The 20,314-nt window shown below is 37.4% G+C and overlaps 1 protein-coding gene across 5 annotated transcripts in view; it reads right to left on the reverse strand.

Annotated features, from left to right (window-relative positions):
- LOC131436797 (rap guanine nucleotide exchange factor 4) overlaps nt 1-20,314 on the reverse strand; it is a 446,791-nt gene that overhangs the window by 179,803 nt on the left and 246,674 nt on the right. For 4 of the 5 annotated variants that reach the window (XM_058605717.1, XM_058605715.1, XM_058605718.1 and 1 more), the window contains one exon: nt 284-430. In XM_058605717.1, the coding sequence (XP_058461700.1) occupies nt 284-430 (147 nt within the window). Of the gene's footprint in view, nt 1-283; nt 431-10,010; nt 10,394-20,314 lie in introns of those variants that run through there. The other variant, XM_058605716.1, reaches the window with a different exon arrangement.

Genomic DNA, 20,314 nt, shown 5'->3' on the forward strand with positions numbered 1-20,314 from the left:
TTTGCCAAACACCTTCCTAATTAGGTCGACCATTTACCCGTACTAATCCGCCATCAATCTTGCTAATGAACGTAAACTTCAAGAGTGTTTGCTGACGGATAAAACTTTTCTCATTCCAATCAAGTAGAAGACACATATTGCATGGGAATGACTTTGCCTTGCCGGCTCTAGCTCTAGGATAATTGAGTATGATTAAACGAGAACAAAGTTTGGCGGTTTGACACGGTGTCCCGGGTTTTGCTCCGGTTCGATGCACCGAAGCATTTCATCTGGCAACACTTACCTCAAAAATCAGTCTGAAATCTTCCTGCTCGACTCGCAGCAGTTCGCAGGTCGTCTTGGTTACCACTGTGCTGTCCCGGGGCAGATCATGCAGGATCGATTCACCGAACGTGGCACCGACGCCCAAATTGCATAGCGTCACCGAAAGCTGAAAAAAAACGAGAGGATTGTTTTTTGTTAGTCGAATATCGTTGAAAAAAATATAGCAATTCTTCCAACACACCTTCATTCACAGTATGAAACAAACAGGAACTGTCTGTGCAAAGTTGTGCGAAACTAACAAAATTAAATATTTGAATCAGAAAGCTGACGGGCTAGCACACAGTTTTTTTTCCATTGCGCTGATAAACAGTGAGCTATTTAATTAAAGCCAGAAAGCGGAACGTTCGTTTTATTTACCACCAACCAACGACCAGAGTAGAGTTCTTTTCGCTTTGCCATTCGCAGATCCGACCAAAGCTTGAGCAACAGTTTGTTTGCTAGTGAATTTGCGGTGATCTCATTAATCACAAGGTCGCATCAGGTGCTAGCGGCTGAACAGGAAAATTGACTGGGTTTTTGTTCGTTGTCTGAATCTCGGAAGCAGACTCGGTGGTTTGGGCGATTGCTGAGATCAAAGGATCTTCGGCGTGAGATGACTAGTTTGAATTGAAACAGCCTTGCGAAGAACCGCAGAAGCTTTGAGACATTTTCAAAGGGATTTTATGAGGAAGGATTTCGAAGAAACACTAAAATTCAGATTGTTAAACAGATTTCACGAATAGATTTCAACTCTTGCAATATTCAAGAAACTTTCAGCATAATTATAAGCTTCAGATAATATCAAAAAAATTTAAAAAAAACTCAGAAAACTGCGAAATTTTCAAAAGAAGTCGGTAACAATTATTCAAAAAAATATACATTTCACTTCACTCAGTAGGCTAAGCTCGTTAACAAAACTCTAACATACTGATAACGACTAACGGGTGGCAACTAAAATTTTGGAATTTTTTCGAGGCCTGTACGCTCAACAACAAACGAGCTCAGAAAAAACCAAGAGTGTGTATGTGTTCTTCTCTTTCTGCTAGTATTTTCTGTTCTGTTCATGCTTGCTCAGTTTTGCTCAAAATGCCGTCGAAACAAGAAGTATTTCACGAGTGCATTGTACAGTTCTACGAACTGCACAGAAATCTCGGCAAAAAGTATACGGTACAACATTTAAAAAGCGAAAAAGTTGCGGCTTCGACAGTTTACAATATCCTAAAATGCCCAATAACTGCTCGTAAGGAAGGTAGTGGAATACCAGCCAAAATTATGGACGCAAAAGGACTTCGTTCTCTTTCTCGTGCCTTCAACAACAAGGATTCACTGAGTCAAAGGGATGCCGCAAAAAAGTTCAACTGTTCTCACCAGTACATCTGCAAAACATTGAAAAGACTCGGAATAAAGTGCCGAAAGAAGACACGAGCCCCGGGATATACCGACGCACAGATTTCAACGCTGAATTCCCAATACCGCTGGTTGATTAAAAATTTTTCCGAAAAATGTTTTGTTTTGGACGACGAAAGTTACTTCCCTCTTTCGAAGACGCAGATTCCCGCAAACGATCAATACTATTCAACGGATAGTTCTACTGTACATCCGAAAATAAAATATTAGTTTAAACATAAGTTTGAACAGAAAGTGATGCTGTACATTTTCATTTCCGAGAAAGGCATTTCTAAGCCATGGTTCAAGCCATCCGGGTTGGCAATCAATCAAGATGTGTACCAGAACGAATGTTTGTAGAAAGTTTTGATTCCGTTTTTTCAAAAACATCATGCTGATGGACAATACGTGTTTTGGCCGGATGAAGCGTCATCGCATTGCGCCAAAAACTTATCGTTCCTGAATACCCATTCGATCCCATTTGTACCCAAAAACCACAACCCGATAAATCTACCTCAGTGTCGCCCAATCGAAGATTTCTTCGGGGTTTTGAGCTCCTTGGTGTACAAAAATAACTGCAAAGCAAAGTCCTGGCATTACATTCCTTTTGTGGAATTTGGCCTTTCTGTTCCAACAGGCTTCGCAGCCGATTCTTAGTGTACAGAATCATTGCATGGCTAGTACTATGGATCCTACTGACACTAAGAATCCTTCCAGGTCGGGGCTCGAACATACGACAACTGGCTTGTAAGACCAGCGTCCTATGCATTGAACCGCCATCCGGGACAAAAATAACCGCCAACCCGGGACAAAAATAACTGGAGAGCCACGAATTGCTAACAGTTGATTGGTAGAATCAAGAGATGTATTCGCAAAGTTGACATAAAGGCCGTACAACGCTCATGTTCCGACATTAAACGGAAGCTTCGCCGAACATCCGATTACGGACCGTTTTGAAATGTTCACTATTTTTTTCAACAATGAACAATGTATCTTTAATTCCAATAAATCAGATCTTCTCCAAGTATGTTTGTCTTTTTTTGACAGCTTGAGAAAGAAATTCCAAAATTTTAGTTGCCACCCGTTATAACCCGCATACGCTTGGCTGCCATATGGCTGACTAAACACTGCCACATAGAAAAATATGGCTGGCAGACATTCTGGTGACCGACTGCCTCACCGCTGCCAGATATACAACTCAAACGATACAACCGTATCCACCAGGATTTTTCCACATTGAAATCTTTGAAATTTTCAGCGAAGGTGAGAAGATGAAAACGCTCGGCTTACTTAGATGCAGGCGACTGTGTTTTGTCAAATTTAAATCAATTCATTAGCATAATATAAGAAAATTGTAGGAAAATTCATAAGAACACCGAGCCTTTCAGAAGACGTTTGAATTTGCTCTCCCGGACCACGAAAGACCACAAAGGTTAAAACCGGAATTAAATGAAAGCAATCAAATAATAGTAATTTCGTAGATTTGGTTTCGATGGGATTAATGAGATATTTTAGAAGATACAACAATAAATCAAAGGTATTCAAATAGTTGAGAAAGATGTTTTGAATTATAAAAAATATTTGAAGCTAAGGGACGATTTTAGGTGACATTTTAATGTTTCGAAAAATTTCAAAAGACAACAATACTAAATACAATATTCGGGATCATTTCGGAAGGCATTGGAAGGTTATAAAACTTTCCGGCGTTCTGAACAGCTAGAAAAAATTTTAAAAAATGTTGATAAAATTTGCAAGGATTCTGAAAATGGCAGAAGTTTCCGAAAAGTATCGAAGAAATATCAGAAAATCACAATAACATATGGGGTGAAAAGTCCCGGGCCTGATACATAGATGGCGCTAGTTTTATTGCAGTCACCTTTTTTTCAGTTACCACTAACCTTTCAAAGACAGCTGTTAAAGTTTCATGATATTCTATTCATTAGTTTGTGATTTATGGTGCTAAAAGTGACGCTACTTTTGTTATTTTCAGAACAATGGATCAAAAACAATTTCGTGTTTTAATTTTTTTTCTTGAAGGAAGAATATACCGTTCAAGCGAAGCAATGGCTTGAAAAGTATTATGGAGACTCCGCTCCATCAGAAACAACAATAAAACGTTGGTTTGCTCCTGACATCGTAATAATTAAAAAAAAAACGTGTTGGCTTTATATTGCATGAGCAATTGACTATGAGAAAGCTCTGTTCAAAGTAGGTGTCGCGGTTGCTCACTGTTGATCAAAAACGAGAACGTGTAGATGATTCTGAGTAGTGTTTAGCCATGTTTAAACGTAACAAACCGGAATTTTTGCATCGATATGTAACAATGGATGCAAAATGGATTCATCCTTCCGAAATCACAACGATCGTCATCTAAGTGGACATCAACTGGTGAACCGAAAGCACAACAATCGGCTGGAATGGTTATGGCATCGGTATTTTGGGATGTCCGTGGTGTAATATTGATCGACAATCTTGAGAAAGGAAAATTAACAGTGAATATTATATAGCGTTATTGGAGCGTTTGAAGGCTGAAATTGCAAAGAAACGACCGCATATGGCAAAGAAAAAAATTGTTTCATCAAGACAACGCACCGTGTCACAAGTCAATGAAAACAATGGCAAAACTACATTAATTAAATTTCGAATTGCTCATAAATCCACCGTATTTGCCTGATTTGGCTCCCAGCGACTACTGGCTGCTCGCAGACCTAAAAAAAAGGCCCACCGGTAAGAGATTTCACACGAATGAAGAGATTATCGCTGAAACTGAGGCATGTTTTAAGGCAAAAGATAAATCGTTCTACAAAAGCGGTTTTGAAAAGTTAGAGCGGCGCTGGAATGATTGCGTTACTCTTGATGGAGTTTACGTTGATGAATGAAGTTAATTTTGAATTAAAAAAAAGTGTTCTCTTTGTTAGGCTTGGGGGTTTTCAGCCCTTGCGTTAAACTTCATGTACATATTTCAAATGAATTAAGATGATATCAGATAAAAACAAATCAGAAAATTGAATAAATTTCAGAAGGTAAAAAAATGCAACATTGGTCTGCTTTTCTGCAAATTGTAATAAAATCTTTTGAAACAATCGAAATAAATTCAACGATTTTGTGTTTTAGTCTTGTTTAGACGTTCATCTTAAGCTAGTTTCAAATTTGATCAGTGTCTAACGGGGAAAGCAGATCGAAAAAATGACATGTGAATGCAACTATGCAATGAAAATCGCGATAATGTCACCACAGAGACAGGACTCGAACCCGTAGTTAACTTCTAACCGGGGAACCAAACCTAACCACAATCGTTACTGCTGAGATCCCATAGGCAGCAAATTAGACAAAAACAAAATCTCAAATCATTCTCGACGGCAAAGCAAAATAGGAAAAGATAGACTTGTAGTGCAGTGTGTGTTTGGTATCTGTTGAAGTTGTTTCCTTAGTAAGTGGTCAACTACAGCGAAGCATGCTTGGTTCTTCATGGGTTATTTGGTTTAATTGGCAAAACAATTTCCCCGGTTAGAAGCTAGCTACGGGTTAGAGTCTCGCCTCAGCGTGAATATTTTCGCGGTTTTCATTACATAGTTGCATTCGTATGTCATTTTTCCAATCTGTTTTCTCCGTTAGATACTGATCAAAATTGAAAATAAATTGTTTATTTAAATAAAACGAACGTTGATGCTTGTGAATCCCTATTTCGATAGAACTACAGCAAAAATCGAAGCAATTCAGTAAATATCGAAAGTTATTTGTCGGTTTTTGAAGAATTGATATTTTATCAAAAAAATCAAATTTGATCAGCTTGCAAAATTCCTTTCTATGTTACAGAATCGAAATTTTCAATAATGAACAGTAATAATTTCGGAAAATTGCCAATTCTAGAAAATTTCTAAAATTTTCTATGTTACAGAATCGAAATTTTCAATAATGAACAGTAATAATTTCGGAAAATTGCCAATTCTAGAAAATTTCTCAAATTTTCCGAGAAGTAATTAAAATAAGAAAGTAAAGTAAAAGTAAGACTTATTCTGAAAGCTTCGAAAAATATGTTAAGTTTTGCAATCGAATTTCAATATTTTTTTATTGAATCACCTTTTATCTATTGTCTGGCGGGCCCTTCAATCGAATTTCAATAGAAGTTCAGCAGAAAGCTTTAAATTTCGAAGAAAAAAATTTTCAAATTACAAAAGCTGTGTGGAATCCGGCGGTATTATTTCAACCATGAATTGATCCACTGGTTTCCTGCTCCATGCCGTAAAAGGCCACTAAAACGAGAGCTCGCAAGTCAAGGTGTATTTTCGTGGCGATGACTGAATGACTACAGGAGACTCAAAAAGGCAATCGTAAAAGGAATATTTGTTGGTTTTGACCTTGCTGAACTGGATATAGCACAATATTCGTTCTATGGCTATGTCCAAACATGTCAACTACTGGCACAGCTTGCAAACTTGCTTGCTCAGATAACAGATTTTTTTCCATATTTAAATCTGAAAATGTTAAAACGTCATTTGTTTTTCTCCAAGCATTATTGCAGGATTCTTGCACGAGCTCTGACAGGAAATTGCAAACTCAACCATCACATGGCTACTATTCAGCGTGCTGAGTATTATTTTTGTAATTTGTGTACGTGCGATTGCGTAGTTCATATCATCTGATAGGTAACTGTGCCGCATCATTGACGCAACTACGTATCCGGGTTTTTGGTTTTCCACACATGGTTGAATTTGTGTATGGGGAATTAAAATTGAACGATATTCTATCGTTTATCACCCATTATTATAAAGAGCAATAGTCAGGGGAGTTCAACGTTCTTCCAGGAGAGAATAAATACCTTTCAGTTTGTACCCTAAAAGGTTTTGGCAGATTGTTTGGCATCGCTTAGGGATTGCCTAATTTACTTTTATTCGTACATATTGCCAATCGCTTTGCATTCTTCCAGAAAAGCAGAATGGTGTCGCTATTGTAAAATCTCTAAATCCTCTCGGGAGTTGGAGGTTTTATTAAATGATTAAATGTGCATTGATCTGATGAGAAGCCACGGCAAGGCTCCAAATAACTTAGGAAACGTGCCACTTGAGCTAATTAGTTCTGATTTCTGATTCCTTAAGGGTGATAAATTAAAATAAAAGCAAGAAATTTTCTGAAATTTCCTTTCAAATATCAATATTTTCTTCAACTAAGTTTAATAAGGACCTTTCAATTATTGTCTTTCGGGTCCTTCAATTGAATTTCAGTACAAGTTCAATAAAAAAAATTGGAAATTCTAGAAGAAAAAAGAAAAATATAAAACAAATTCAATACAATATTTGAAAAATCTGAGAGATCCAAAAAACCTTCAAGTGTGCTTGTAGGTTTACCTACGATCAAGGAAGAACACCCGTAAGTTTATAACATTTTGTTTTACATAAAGCTCCAATGTAATTTTGATGACTTTTAAGTGTATAAGAAAAATTTCTAAATATTTTTCATTTACTACATGGCATGAGAATTCCCTGGCCCTACAAAGAAAAATTCGATTTTCACCGTGAAAACATCTTTGTTCTTCAGTATAATCTCCATCTAGAGCAATACACTTGACCCATCGGTCCTCCAACATTTTGAGGCCTTGTGAATAAATAAAGATTTTTCATGGCCTTCAAAATAGGCTTCCGTTTCGGCAATGACCTCAGCATTCGACGAAAATTTCTTTCTCTAGAGAAATCATTTCAGGTTTGAAAACAGATAATAGTCGCTGGAGGCCAGGTCTGGAGGATACGGGGGATGGTGAACCAGTCCGTACCGCAATTCATTCAATTTCACGAAACTCATCTTTTTCCATAGCTTGATGAAAACGAGCACTAGTCTATTACGATTAGCTGTTATTCGAACGCTAGAGGAAAAATTGTCATAATTTTTTTATTGGGCCATTTAGAGGCCTATTCTCAACAAAAATATACACGGTTCGAAACTATTCACGTCTGTTCTGTGAGAGTCCCGGGACTTTTCGTTCCAAGTAATACAATACAATCCGCTAATGATGATTGTGAGTCATCGAAACATTGGCTAAATTCTAAAAAAAAGTCAGCAAATTTCGAAATATTTTAGATGGTTTGTGAACATTTGATAACAAGAAACATTAGAAAGTTTATATCAAAAGCTTCAAGTGGCAAAATTAGAGACAAATAAAAATCGCTAAATTTTACAGTTTTACAAAAAATCGTCAATTCGTATTATAACTTAATTCAGAAAATTTCGGAAAACTATACCAAATTTCAAAGAGTTTCATTGAAATGAATTGTTAAGATGTCCTAAATTTTTTTGAACATTTTATATCATTTCAATAGATAATGTTCAATAAATTTCAAACAATTCTGTCTATACAATAAATTCAGAGTTGAGGATATTTTCGAGAATTAAAAACGAAATATGAAGAAAATTTTTGAAGGTCAGTTAAAATTCAGAAATATACTGACGTCTTCAGAAAAAAAAACAATTATTTGAACAAAAAGCTCAAGAAAATTTCAGAGACATAAAAATAATAATGACAAAATAATAATATTCCGAATTTTCCAAGTTTTCTTTCTTCATTCCCGAAACCTTGCAAAAATTGGAAAAGTTTTTGTTAATGTTCTAAAATTTCACAGCTTTTCAGAACAGCCAGTAGATTTTAAAAAAATCGAAAAATTGAAAACAGGTTGCTGAACTATTCAAAATTTTTCAGAAAAAATCCGCGAAAATCGGAGTCGTAATTTATGAAAGCTTCTAGAAAAGTTATATACGTCAAAAATTTCAAAAACAATCCAAAATTTTTAGAACATTCAAAAAAATCTACGTTGTTTAGAAAAATCTCATAAAATTTCTGAAAAGTGCAGAAAAAATCAGATACTTAAGTTTGACCTGTATCTAACGGGGAGAGCAGATTGAAAAAATGACATGCGAATGCAATTATGTAATGAAACTCGCGAAAATATTACCACAGAGACGGGACTCGAACCCGTAGCTAGCTCCTAACCGGGGAAATTGTTTTACCAATTAAACTATCCTGCATATGAAAACACATGAAGAGACAGTCCATTGGACTAAAAGATCCAAGCATGCTAGACTTTATTTTACCACTACAGCATTTAATTATGGTAGTATCTCTATGGAAACACAAGCAAAGCAAGCAAAGTCTTGGCATTATATTCCTTTTGTGGAATTTGGCCTTTCTGTTTCAACTGACTTCGCAGCCGATTCTTATGGCGTTTTTCATTGAAAAACACTGGTGGCGTGGATTGCTCTGGTTTTGCACTTTCGAGCAGAAATGGCAATGAAACACCGTCAAAATATTGCATTTCTGCTCGAAAGTGCAAAACCAGAGCAATCCACGCCACCAGTGTTTTTCAATGAAAAACGGCATTAGTGTACAAAATCATTGCATGGCTAGTACCTATGGATCCTACTGACACAAAGAATCCTTCCAGGTCGGGGCTCGAACATACGACAGCTGGCTTGTAAGACCAGCGTCCTATGCTTTGAACCGCCAACCTGGGATGGAAACACATCTAACAGAAAATCAACACACACCTCATCGCAAGTCCATCTTCACTTCTGCTTTGCCGTCAGACACTGATTTGAGCTTTTATTTATTTCTACAGCTATCGACTAGAAGATGAAACGTAAAGGAATCTAGAACGTATTCAGGATTCGGTTTCCGATACGAAACTTGTACAAAATTCTTCCATATGTCACAAAAAAACATCTTAAAGCTTCAAAGTAGAGCGAAGCCTTGGTACAACTAGATATTTATCCCACTATCTGCCGGAAGGTGATGCTTCTATATTTTTTTTTAAATCTATCGAAATGTTATCAAATCGCATATTAACGTGAAATGCTTCGTGCACGCTATTTTCAAACAATGCAATAGATGAGTCGTTAATTTCGAAGAACAAATCTTAGAAAAAGTCTTGTAAAAATGGGTGAAATAAACCACGCTTTATATTCAACTTTTGATGAGGAGACCGAATTTTGCATCAGTTGTTTGCATGGAAAAAAGACCTGTTGGTTTGAAAAACAACCGATTCTCGGTATTTCCATTGTTCAGTTGCTAGAAGTGTTATCCATTTACCATTTTATTTATGAAATGCATAAATATCAGCGTTTTTTTTTCGATTGGTTCCGATCGAAAATGTGTTCATGGAAGCTCAGACATAAAAAAGAAACACTCACTCGAATGAACCGATAGCCGAGACGTTTTTCCTAGAAACCATCACATAAAAATACAGAAGTTACAGAATCTTATGGGTGACGTCTCTCCACGTGAGTGGAAAAATCTTATCAAGACACGGTTGCCCCGGTGATCCATAAAAAATTACCTTTTGCTTCAACCTTCCACAGCAGCAGCAGCAGCAACTGGCGGAGTTTTTTGTTTGACTGCTTCCTTCACTGCCACCGCCGACGCCGCCGCCGGATAGCCGGTATCTTCGTCGTCTCCGATGCCACATGTTAGCAGAGTTGGGAATCAACAACAACAAGAGGGAGAATCGTTTTGGCTTCATAAATTACGTCCCAGGATTCTTCACCCAAAAGCGCGTTGAACTTCATCGTCGTTTCGCCGTTGCCCTTGTGGTGCCAAGATTCCGACTGGCAGGTATTTTCTTTTTCCTGTACTTGCGCCCTGTCACCTGTCGGAAAAATGCCTGTTCCTTGTTTGATTTCAATTTATTTTTATAATTTAATTCCATGAAGTCACAATCCTCCCGCTCCCGCTTGGCAGCTTGTTGATCTGTCGTACGTGTAGAGCGAGTAGAGAAAAAAAACCCTTCTTAATCCACCTAGTGGTGTGATAATGCCTTTCTCTTCTTTCATAACAGTTTCATGAAAATGTATTTCATAATTTTATTAAATAATTTCGGATACTAATTTCGAAACTAATTGATTCAGATTGATTCGAGTAGTTCACAAAAGCATGCTTCAGTGTTTATGTCACACAGTCAGCATCATTTTTCCAAATTAGTGCTTGACATTTGCGTTGCCTATTTGTAATCAGTGATGCTAATCTAAAAACCCTTCTTAGTCCACTTAGTGGAATTTTCATATATCTTTAAAAATCACCATAGGGGGGAGTACATGAAATTTTCGAAATCGAAAAAAAACTTTTGATGCCAAAAGGCTTAGAATTGCATGAAACGTCGAGATTTAGTGTCATCTCGAAAAAAAAATTTTTTGAAAAAATCGACTTTTTGGGACTTAGAAAAAATATGAAAATTTTTCTAAGTCCCAGAAAGTTAATTTTTTCAAAAAATTTTTTTTTTGAGATGACACTAAATTTCGATGTTTTATGCAGTTTTAAGAGTTTTGGCATCAAAAAAAATTTTCGATTTTGGAAATTTCATGTACTCCCCCCTATGGTGCTTTTTCAAGATCGATAATTGTCAATCCTTTACCACCGGGCAGCACCCCTTAAGCATGTCCAATTTAGGTCAAATTTTGCATGAAGGCTTTTTTCGAGGTGCTTAAACTTTTGAGCACTAGAACTTTACGAAAATAGAGTTGATCCCAAAATTTTGGCACCCTTATATATACAAGAGCGGTAAAAATCAACGTGTTTTGTCGGTTACGTCACTTATACCATCATATATCTGGAACCAAAAGTCACAACCATTTGATCTTCGAACTTGATCAACGGCCCGACAGTAGCTTTCAAACGAGCCCTAGTTTGTTAAAATCGGATCAGCCATCTCTGAGAAAATTGAGCGCGTTCAAATACAACGCTTTTTGTCGGTTACGTCACTTATACAATCATATCTCCGGAACCAAAAGTCACAGCCATTTGATCTTTGAACTTGATCAATGGCCCGCCAGTAGCTTTCAAACGAGTCCAAGTTTGTTCAAATCGGTTCAGCCATCTCTGAGAAAATTGAGCGCGTTCAAATACAACGCTTTTTGTCGGTTACGTCACTTATACAATCATATCTCCGGAACCAAAAGTCACAGCCATTTTATCTTCGAACTTAATCAATGCCCCGATAGTAGCTTTCAAACGAGCCCAAGTTTGTTAAAATCGGTTGAGCCATCTCTGAGAAAATTGAGCGCGTTCAAATATCTTCGAAAAGTGCACACACATACACACACACACACACACACACACAGAGACATTTTCCGATCTCGTCGAGCTGAGTCGAATGGTATATAACACTATGGGTCTCCGAGGCTCCGTTCGAAAGTCGGTTTTTCCAGCAATTCTAATACCTTTCTATAGAGAAAGGCAAAAATTACACACCCGAACGGGGATTGTCCCTGAGAACTAAGTAGTGTTTTGAAACGGAAGTCTCCAGTTGATTCCATGAATCAGTAATCCGCTTGAATGTTTTAAATGTGTTTCAGGGGAAAAAACGCCCAAACGTTCTTCGGCTGGAAGCATGATTGTATTTTTTGTTTAGTCAAAAATAATGTTTTAAAATAATTTCCAGTTGTGTGACATACTCTCAAATAATTCAAAATTAAACTTTTCTGAAATGTTTGGTATAAACGAGTATCAACGAGAAAAATTCATAAGGCACGTTTACCTTTCTCGTATTTTTAAAGCTCATAGCTCAGTGACCTGTGAAAAGATTTATATAATCTATCCAATAGAGTCGAAATTTTTTAACTTAAACGAAAAAGCATTGAAGTATTTCAATACTACACTATTGAAAAACCTGCCTTATTTGACCCATGTCAACACCAGCCAATCAGAACGCGTTCTGAGGAAGAGAACAAAATATCTGCTGCTGTACAACAAATCGTTCGAGAAAAATGTTCCGAACAGTGTATAATATCGTAGTGAGTTCCACAATTTGGTACTTCTGAAAGGCAGGAATGAATCCCGTACAGCATTCGGATAGTTTCTTTCAATGAAATGCAAATCCAAAATGAAATAATCGAAATTAAAATTCTATATGCTGCTATTTTTATAACCGTTACGACCGCCTATTAGTGAAAAAGCTACAGATGAAATCACGTAAAAAGAAACCTCTTAACAAAAATTGGATCAGTTTGGATTCTATCGCCACTGCGAGCAGATGTATTGTGTGTCGTTTGCAAAGCTAGTTTCGCTCCCGACAAGAGCGATTACGTCACAGCTGCCAGTCGTTTGCATATCTTGATCTGGATTTAGAATTTGGAACTGAATTCGGAGCTAGTCCCATGTTCCGAATTCAGTCATACTTCAAAATAGATACTCCGATCTAGAATTCTAGAAGCGAAGCAGTAAAAGTTGTACAATTCACACAGTCAATCAACTAATATGAACGGTTATTGATATTCGGAGGTGTGAAATAAGCATAAGTTCGTTTCGTTCATATTTACGTCCACCAGTTATGTCTCTGACATTAGCTACCCGTCTTTCTTTTTGGTAGGTTCGCTTTTTGTCTATCACACTGAAATACTCCCTTTTTCAATCGGTCAAGCCAACGTTCACAAGTTGCGATCTTTACTTGACTAGAAATGCGACATGTTCACTTCACTAAATGAATATGACACTTGTAAAAAATCCCGCATTCATTGACACATTAGGTATAGAAACATGCACTTTGAAGTGGAATTTTTCTGCTTATCAGCCTATAATTCCGGAGCAGGAAGTCGGATGCCGATAAAATTCGATAGTGCTCTACTGGTTCATGAAAACCTTCATCTGAAGTTTGTGAAATCGGTCCAGTCGTCTTAGAGAAAATAGAGTGGAAATTTGTTGCAATTTTTGTCACACACGCCAATAAAATTCAATAGCGTTCTGCGAGACAAGAAGACCTTCCATGTGAATGTAATTTTGTGAAAATTCAATTCTTATACACACAGACATTTTGCGATCTCGTAGAACTGATTCGAATGGTATAATACATTCGGCACTCCGGGTTTCGTTGGAATTATCAGATTTAACAGTTTATTGCATAGCTTATTTCTTTATGACATTCGTCAAAACAAAGCAACAGCTGAGATCGGAAGCTTCATTTGAATTTTCTTAAATGAATCACGTTACCAGGTTGCTACGTTTTATTTCCCGTGCAGTCAGAAAATTTAACGCGTGAAGGTTGAATCCAGCTCGACAAACGTCAAACGAAGCACTGAGAAGAAATTTTTGTCATGCCAGCTTAGCTCGTCTTAGTACTTTGGAATTCATCTCGATCTCGAGTCCAGGCATTCACCCGACACCTGATAAATAAAAGAAGGACGCATAAACATGTCAGAAACGGAACGTGCCTCGTTTTGGGCAGCGAGCAATTCACAGCCAGACAACAACGGTTCCCAGCATCCGTTTTTTTTTTTTAAAGTTTTCGCTAGCCTAAGACGAAATGTAAATCTCTTTTTATTGCGACAATAAAATATTCTGCTCCAGTAGATAGGATTTCATGAATGGACTGCCCTTTGCCGACCATTCCTAGACCTAGATAATCCATTCCGGAGAGTTATTTCGGCCACTATAATGGATTCGGAATGGGCGGTACATTTTTGTGATGCGAAGTTCATTCATCGGTCACGGTCTGTAATTGTCCTAGGCGAAAACGTTCCCCTTGACATTGGGATGCTCCGAGCTACTCCCTTGACAATAAAACCTCACATTTTCAACTCAAACAAAAGTTTTTCAATATTTTACCCGGTCACTTTTGCATTCGTCCTTTCACACTTTAACTAGGAGGATTAATTTTTTGCACATTAAGGCTTGGGTCTCTCTCTTTCACACACACACACCAGGCCACGCACCGACGGTGAATTGATGATAAATGCTTTCCCACAGCCATGGGGTCGACTTTAATTTCGGCAAACCTCACTCCTTTAACTGTCAAACCAGGTCCGGTACGTGTTCCTTTGGTGATCATTCAGAGATGCCAGATCATTTTTTGAGGAAAATATATGTGAAAACTTGTGAATCTGACATCACTGCTGCGAACGCTGGAACGACGACAGTGGATGGAGCAAAAAGGTTTATTATTACTCATAATTCAGGAACCGTTTGGATGTCGCAAGTTATTCGTGGGAGGCTTGAAAAACATCCCCGTGTCTCGGAAAGGCACAACGTGTGAACTCCGGTCGGAAAACTTTGATGGGGAAAGTTCGATTCGGTCGGGGTGGGAAGTTTACGGGTCACAGGATTAAAATATAATTTTTCGTAACTTTTTTTTTTGGTTAAATTACATACAAAAAAAAGTCCCTCTCTTAAGCTTCATTAGAAACGGTACGTTTGGAAAGTATTCGTTTATGGTTCCGTTCCGACCTTTTTAAGGATAAAATTGAAATATGAAAAACTGAGCACAATGACCAGAAGCATGATCTTCATTATTCGAACAAAGGAACGATTTATTTCTTCCGTTCACTTCATGAAAACCCACTTATTTATTTATTAACCGATGTTTATTTATTCCCGAAAAAAAAATCCTAAACATTGTGAAACACACTCTGATCTTATTCCTATGGAAACGAATTACAAAACACTTTTGAAACGGATCCAAGTAACATTCGAAACTAGATTCCATTTTCAGTACATTCCCCAGCATTTTTACCTTTTTTTATATATATAAAAAATAGGTATAGAATTCGCTCAAACTTTCGAAAATTTTTCCGAGGCCCGGAGGGCCGAATGACATATACCAATCGATTCAGCTCGACGAACTGAGCAAATGTCTGTGTGTGTGTGTGTGTATGTGTGTGTGTCCGTATGTGTGTTGTCAACTAAGAGGTCGAGATCTCAGAGATGGCTGGACCGATTTTGATCAAACTAGTCGCAAATGAAAGGTCTCCCCGTCACCCAAAACGCTATTGAATGGTTTTGAGATCGGATGTTTACTTTTTGAGTTATTCGAAGTTTTATGTCAAAATGTTTTTTGACAGTATCTGTCACAATTGACCTTGAAAACAGAATATGTTTTCAGACTTAGATTCCGCACGATAATACCTATTCAACAAGCCATAGATTGTTAAAATCCGTCCATTTTTAACGGAGATATCGAAATTTTTGTGTAAACGACTTTTCCCCCTATTCCAGCAGTAGGAGTTTTGAGCGCTGTATGACAAAGCAATGCTTGGGAGCAACGGAAAACACGATTTTTTATACTGTTACATATAATTGTTTCTAAGTACCAAAAAGACTGTGTACAGCATCCTTTTTTATGACAATTTGCCTCGGACCGATTTTAGCACGGCTCGTTTTTGGCAACATAATCGTTCGAATATGACATATATAAACCAGATGATGGCAGATTTTTTTTTAATTATATTGTTTTAAACTACTTACAGCAATAAATGCTGGAAGAACATAACATCCATATACCATTCGAATTAGTTCGTCGAGATCAGCAAATGCGTGTGTGACAAATAATTTCACTCAATTTTCTCTGAAAATTTCTTTTCTACAAATTCAGATTCATACGAAAATTCGTATGCTCCCAAACAAAGTTCCTGAATTATGTTTGGTTCCGACCTCTGGTTCCGGAACTACAGGATGATATATGAAACGAAATCAAAATTATGTAACTCATTCTTCTCGTAGATGGATGAACCGATCTAAGATTCAAATGAAATCTAAGAATCATCTAAGATGCAAATGAAAAGTTTCAAGATTCTTTAAAACATCTTGCTCTTCAGTCAGATCCAACTTCCGGTTTCGGGGATACAGGGTGATTAGTATAAAAATGTCTATTCCACATAAATTAATCAGGTTTATCGGGTTAGCAGATTTGGATAGTCGATAAATAAAATTAACTTTTTTCAGTTTTAGTGGTATTAAGTTGTCGATTCAGAAGGCACCTAAAAATTTAATTCGTGCTATGATTTCTCAAAGATGTCTTCACTGATTTTCAAATATTTTGAAACAAATGTAAACTATACAGCTATTTAGGTGAATTTATCTGACTTCGGCCATACCGATTTTAGAATTCCGGTTCCAGTATAAAATCGTTTCTCAAAGCTCAATCGTTTTCTCAAAAAAGCCTTATCAAATTTCAGAAACAAAAATTCAAATTGAATTAAACTTATATACAAAATTAATTAGTTTTATACATACATACAAAAATTAATGAAGCTTCAAAGTTGTACTCAAAACTGTAATTTATTCGTCATATGGCCATACGAATCGGTTTGGGTTATGCTGGTTCCTGAATACCGGCTCTGGAAGTATCTTAAATTACCGTAAACTCTAAAGTGGAACTTACATATCATGGCATGTTTAATCGATTATCACACTTCTAGATTTAAATTCGATTCTATTTGCAGTTTCGACATTACAGACTAATGAGTGATTACAATCTCAAATTGTCGCTTAAAACGACGGTCATTAAAATAATGTAATGAAAACTTAAACACCGAAGAATATTCATGCAAAAAACACATGCGGATTGATAAAAAAAGGTATCATCACACTGCTAGGTGGATTAATCACGTTTTTTTGGAAGCTACTGCTTTCGGTTCAATCGCATTCGATAGGAACTTTTCCAATTCTACAAGCTAAACACGTCCGCCTGGTAGAGCATATTCGAATTCATAGATGTACAAGTGATTTTTATGTTTTTGCGAACAGTGAACAAAGTTTGTCTCGATGATTCGGGAACCGTTCGTTCAACAGTTCGTTTCTGTGTGCTGCCAACCCGCGGACTAGAGATCCCCTGGCCCTGGCTAGTATAGCTACCAGCTGTTTCGACGTTTGTGCGCTTCTATAAATTCGTCAAAAGCTTTTTCACTCTTCTTTTCACCCTTTGTTGCCAGTTGGAACGAACCAATCATCGGTTGAATATACCGGACCCAACCTACTGCGATTCATAGAACAGCTTTTGATACTGAATCGTACTTCAATTTGTTCTTTTTTTTTTCGGGGGGAAAACATGACAGCTATATATGCAGCTAATAACACGTCAGAGAAGTATGCTTTTAAATGTCAGTTGTCGCCTCGTCATTTTCACAATAAAACGAGAAATTGTGAGGTGAGGACACCCCCAGTATCACCCCTCGTTTTGGAAAACGATTTGTTGGCTTGTTGGTTAGAGAGTCGATCCTCTCAACGTCGTAAACTTCGAGTTTTTTTTGCTAAATATGCGGGTTAGAGGTTGAAATTTTAAAAAATATATATATACAATTTGCTGAAATATTCGTAACCTGTACTTCTAAAACTATTCATATCAGTTGCCGGAAAACATTGTTCGAACTCAATTCAGAATCCAAGATTGCGACTTCCGGTTTACGAATATTGTTTCAAAACCCTTAAAAAAAGGCACATTTTCGAGACGTGTTTGATGACTAGATGTCGCAAAACTATGTTTGAGGTCGCTCTGAAATACAGGATGGCGACTTTTCGGTTTATCAATAGTTCTTGAAAACTGTCACAATATGGGTATTTTCGGAATGGATTTAATGTGTACATGTCAAAAAACGATGTTTGAGGTAGTTTAGAATTCCAATATTGTTACTTCCGGTTTATTTATATTACTTAGAAGATAGAATGGAGACATTTTTGGAAACGGCTTGATGAGTAGACATCAGAAAACGATGTAAAGACTGTCCAGAAAGTATGGACGCACTTTGATTTCGCTGTAAATAATTCACAAGTGTTAGATATTCAAATTTTATTCGATATACTGAAAATATTAGACTACAACAACAGAATATTATTCTCAACATTTGCTACTTGGCCATTGTAGACTAGCTGGCGCACCTTCTTGCGAACGTTCCTCATTAAATTCCGTACAGACTTCTTGGTGACAAGTTTTGACACATTTTACCAATCTTTTTCGAACTGTTGAATGGTTTCGGCTGCCGAGACATGTTTCCTAAGATGTGCCTTCGCTAATGCCCAAAATTCCTCAATTGGTCGAAGTTGTGGGCAATTAGGTGGATTTATGTCTTTTGGGACGAAAGTGACATTTTTGAAAGTATACCATTCTACCGTTGATTCCGTGGCAAGTGGCAAGAAGCAAGATCTTGCCAGAAGACAACAGGATCCTTGTGGCTTCGAATCATGGGTAGAAGTCGTTTTTGTAAACATTCCTTGATCTATATTTCGCTGTTCATTGAAGCAGTGGTGATGAAGGGTTGCGAAATCGGACCGCAGCTACAAATTGCTTACCATAGCATAGCTTTCTTATCAAATTTTTCGACTTCTTCGATGTCTCGGACTGGTTTAACACTTGCACTTCTCGCACCGTATAATATTGTAGTCCCGGCAAGGAATCTGTAATCGAGTTTCACGTAGGTTTCGTCGTCCATGATTATGTAGTTCAAATTTCCAGCAAGATCGTATTGTACAGCTTTCGTACCCTCGGCCTGATCGATGCTTCTTGTTTCGGACTACGTTTTGGTTGTTTCTGCTTCTTATAGGTTCGAAGATTCAAACGTTCTATAGCACGAAGAATATTTGACTTAGAAATGCCCACTTCTTTGGCCACATCCCGAACTGAAACCTCCTTCTTTTGCTCGGACGCCTTCAGTATACGTTTATCCCACTGAGGGTTAGCAGGACCTTTTTTCGACCCGTTTTCGGTTTATCCTCAGAACTTCCTGATTGCATTTCGCACGGCTTTTTCACTTACTCCTTCCATTTTTGCTAACTTTCTCAGTGACAATCCGCGTTCTGTGCACCATTTGTACACAATTTTTCGACGTTGTTCTGCTGAAAGTCCACGCATTTCGAAACAAACTAATGAAAACGAATAAACAACTGCACAAGTGGTTAGAGAAGAGTGTAAAGAACAGGACGCAGCCATAAAAATTGACAGATTCTGAACCATTGCGAAATGGTAGCGGTTTTTGGTTGCGTCCATACTTTCTGGGACAGTCTTTACTGAACTAAAATTCCGAACCTGACGTGAAGCACTGAATCCAGTTCCATTGTCTTGTTTCAGAACCCAAGTTTCTGAACTCAATTCCAGCATGCTTAATCTAGATAATGAACTCCGAAACTGAAATCAGAATTTGAACTTAGATCATGAAGTCCGTTTCTGGTTCAGATCAAAAATTTTGTTCCAAAATTCAGATTTCTATCATGGATTTAGTTTCGGAAATCTGAATTTTTGTTCAAGAATGAGAATTTTGGATACGAATTCTGAGCTCAAATTAACATCCCATTAAATTTAGGTTCAAATCTAGTAAAGGAACCAGTTTCAAAAATCTAGCTTCAGAATCTAGAATTGAGAATCACTTTCGGAATCTAACTGAATTCAGCTCCAGAATCCAGTTCCAGTATGCAAACTCTGAATTCTAAACCAGTATTATAGAACTAAGTTATGAAACTGAATTTTGAAACTAAATTCTGAAGCTAAAATTAATTCCAGAATGCAATCCCAAAATTCAGCTCCCGAATCCAGATCCAGTAATAAGAAATCTGTGCTGCTGTGAGTTGAAGACTGAGAGCACAACCTGAGCTTTTCAGGTTCTATACCACGCAAAAGGGTTGCTCTCATTGCTGGCGACTGCTCTTCCTGACGACCGATTTTCAAACGAAAGTACAACCTGAACGTTTCGAGCTTCAACAAACCAGGTTTGTTATTACTGATGTTGGTGGGAAAAGCTCACCACGACATCCAGCTGCATCTGACGCACTAGGAGAAATAAACAACTTTTGATCAAAGTTTACCTTTTATACTCTTCCAGTCGGGACATCGGAACTGATATGTGCCTGACTTCCTCAGAACCGTCGTCCTGGTGCGAAGAAGGCAGGCAA

This window comes from Malaya genurostris, chromosome 3 (assembly GCF_030247185.1).
Source record: "Malaya genurostris strain Urasoe2022 chromosome 3, Malgen_1.1, whole genome shotgun sequence".
NCBI lineage: Eukaryota > Metazoa > Arthropoda > Insecta > Diptera > Culicidae > Malaya > Malaya genurostris.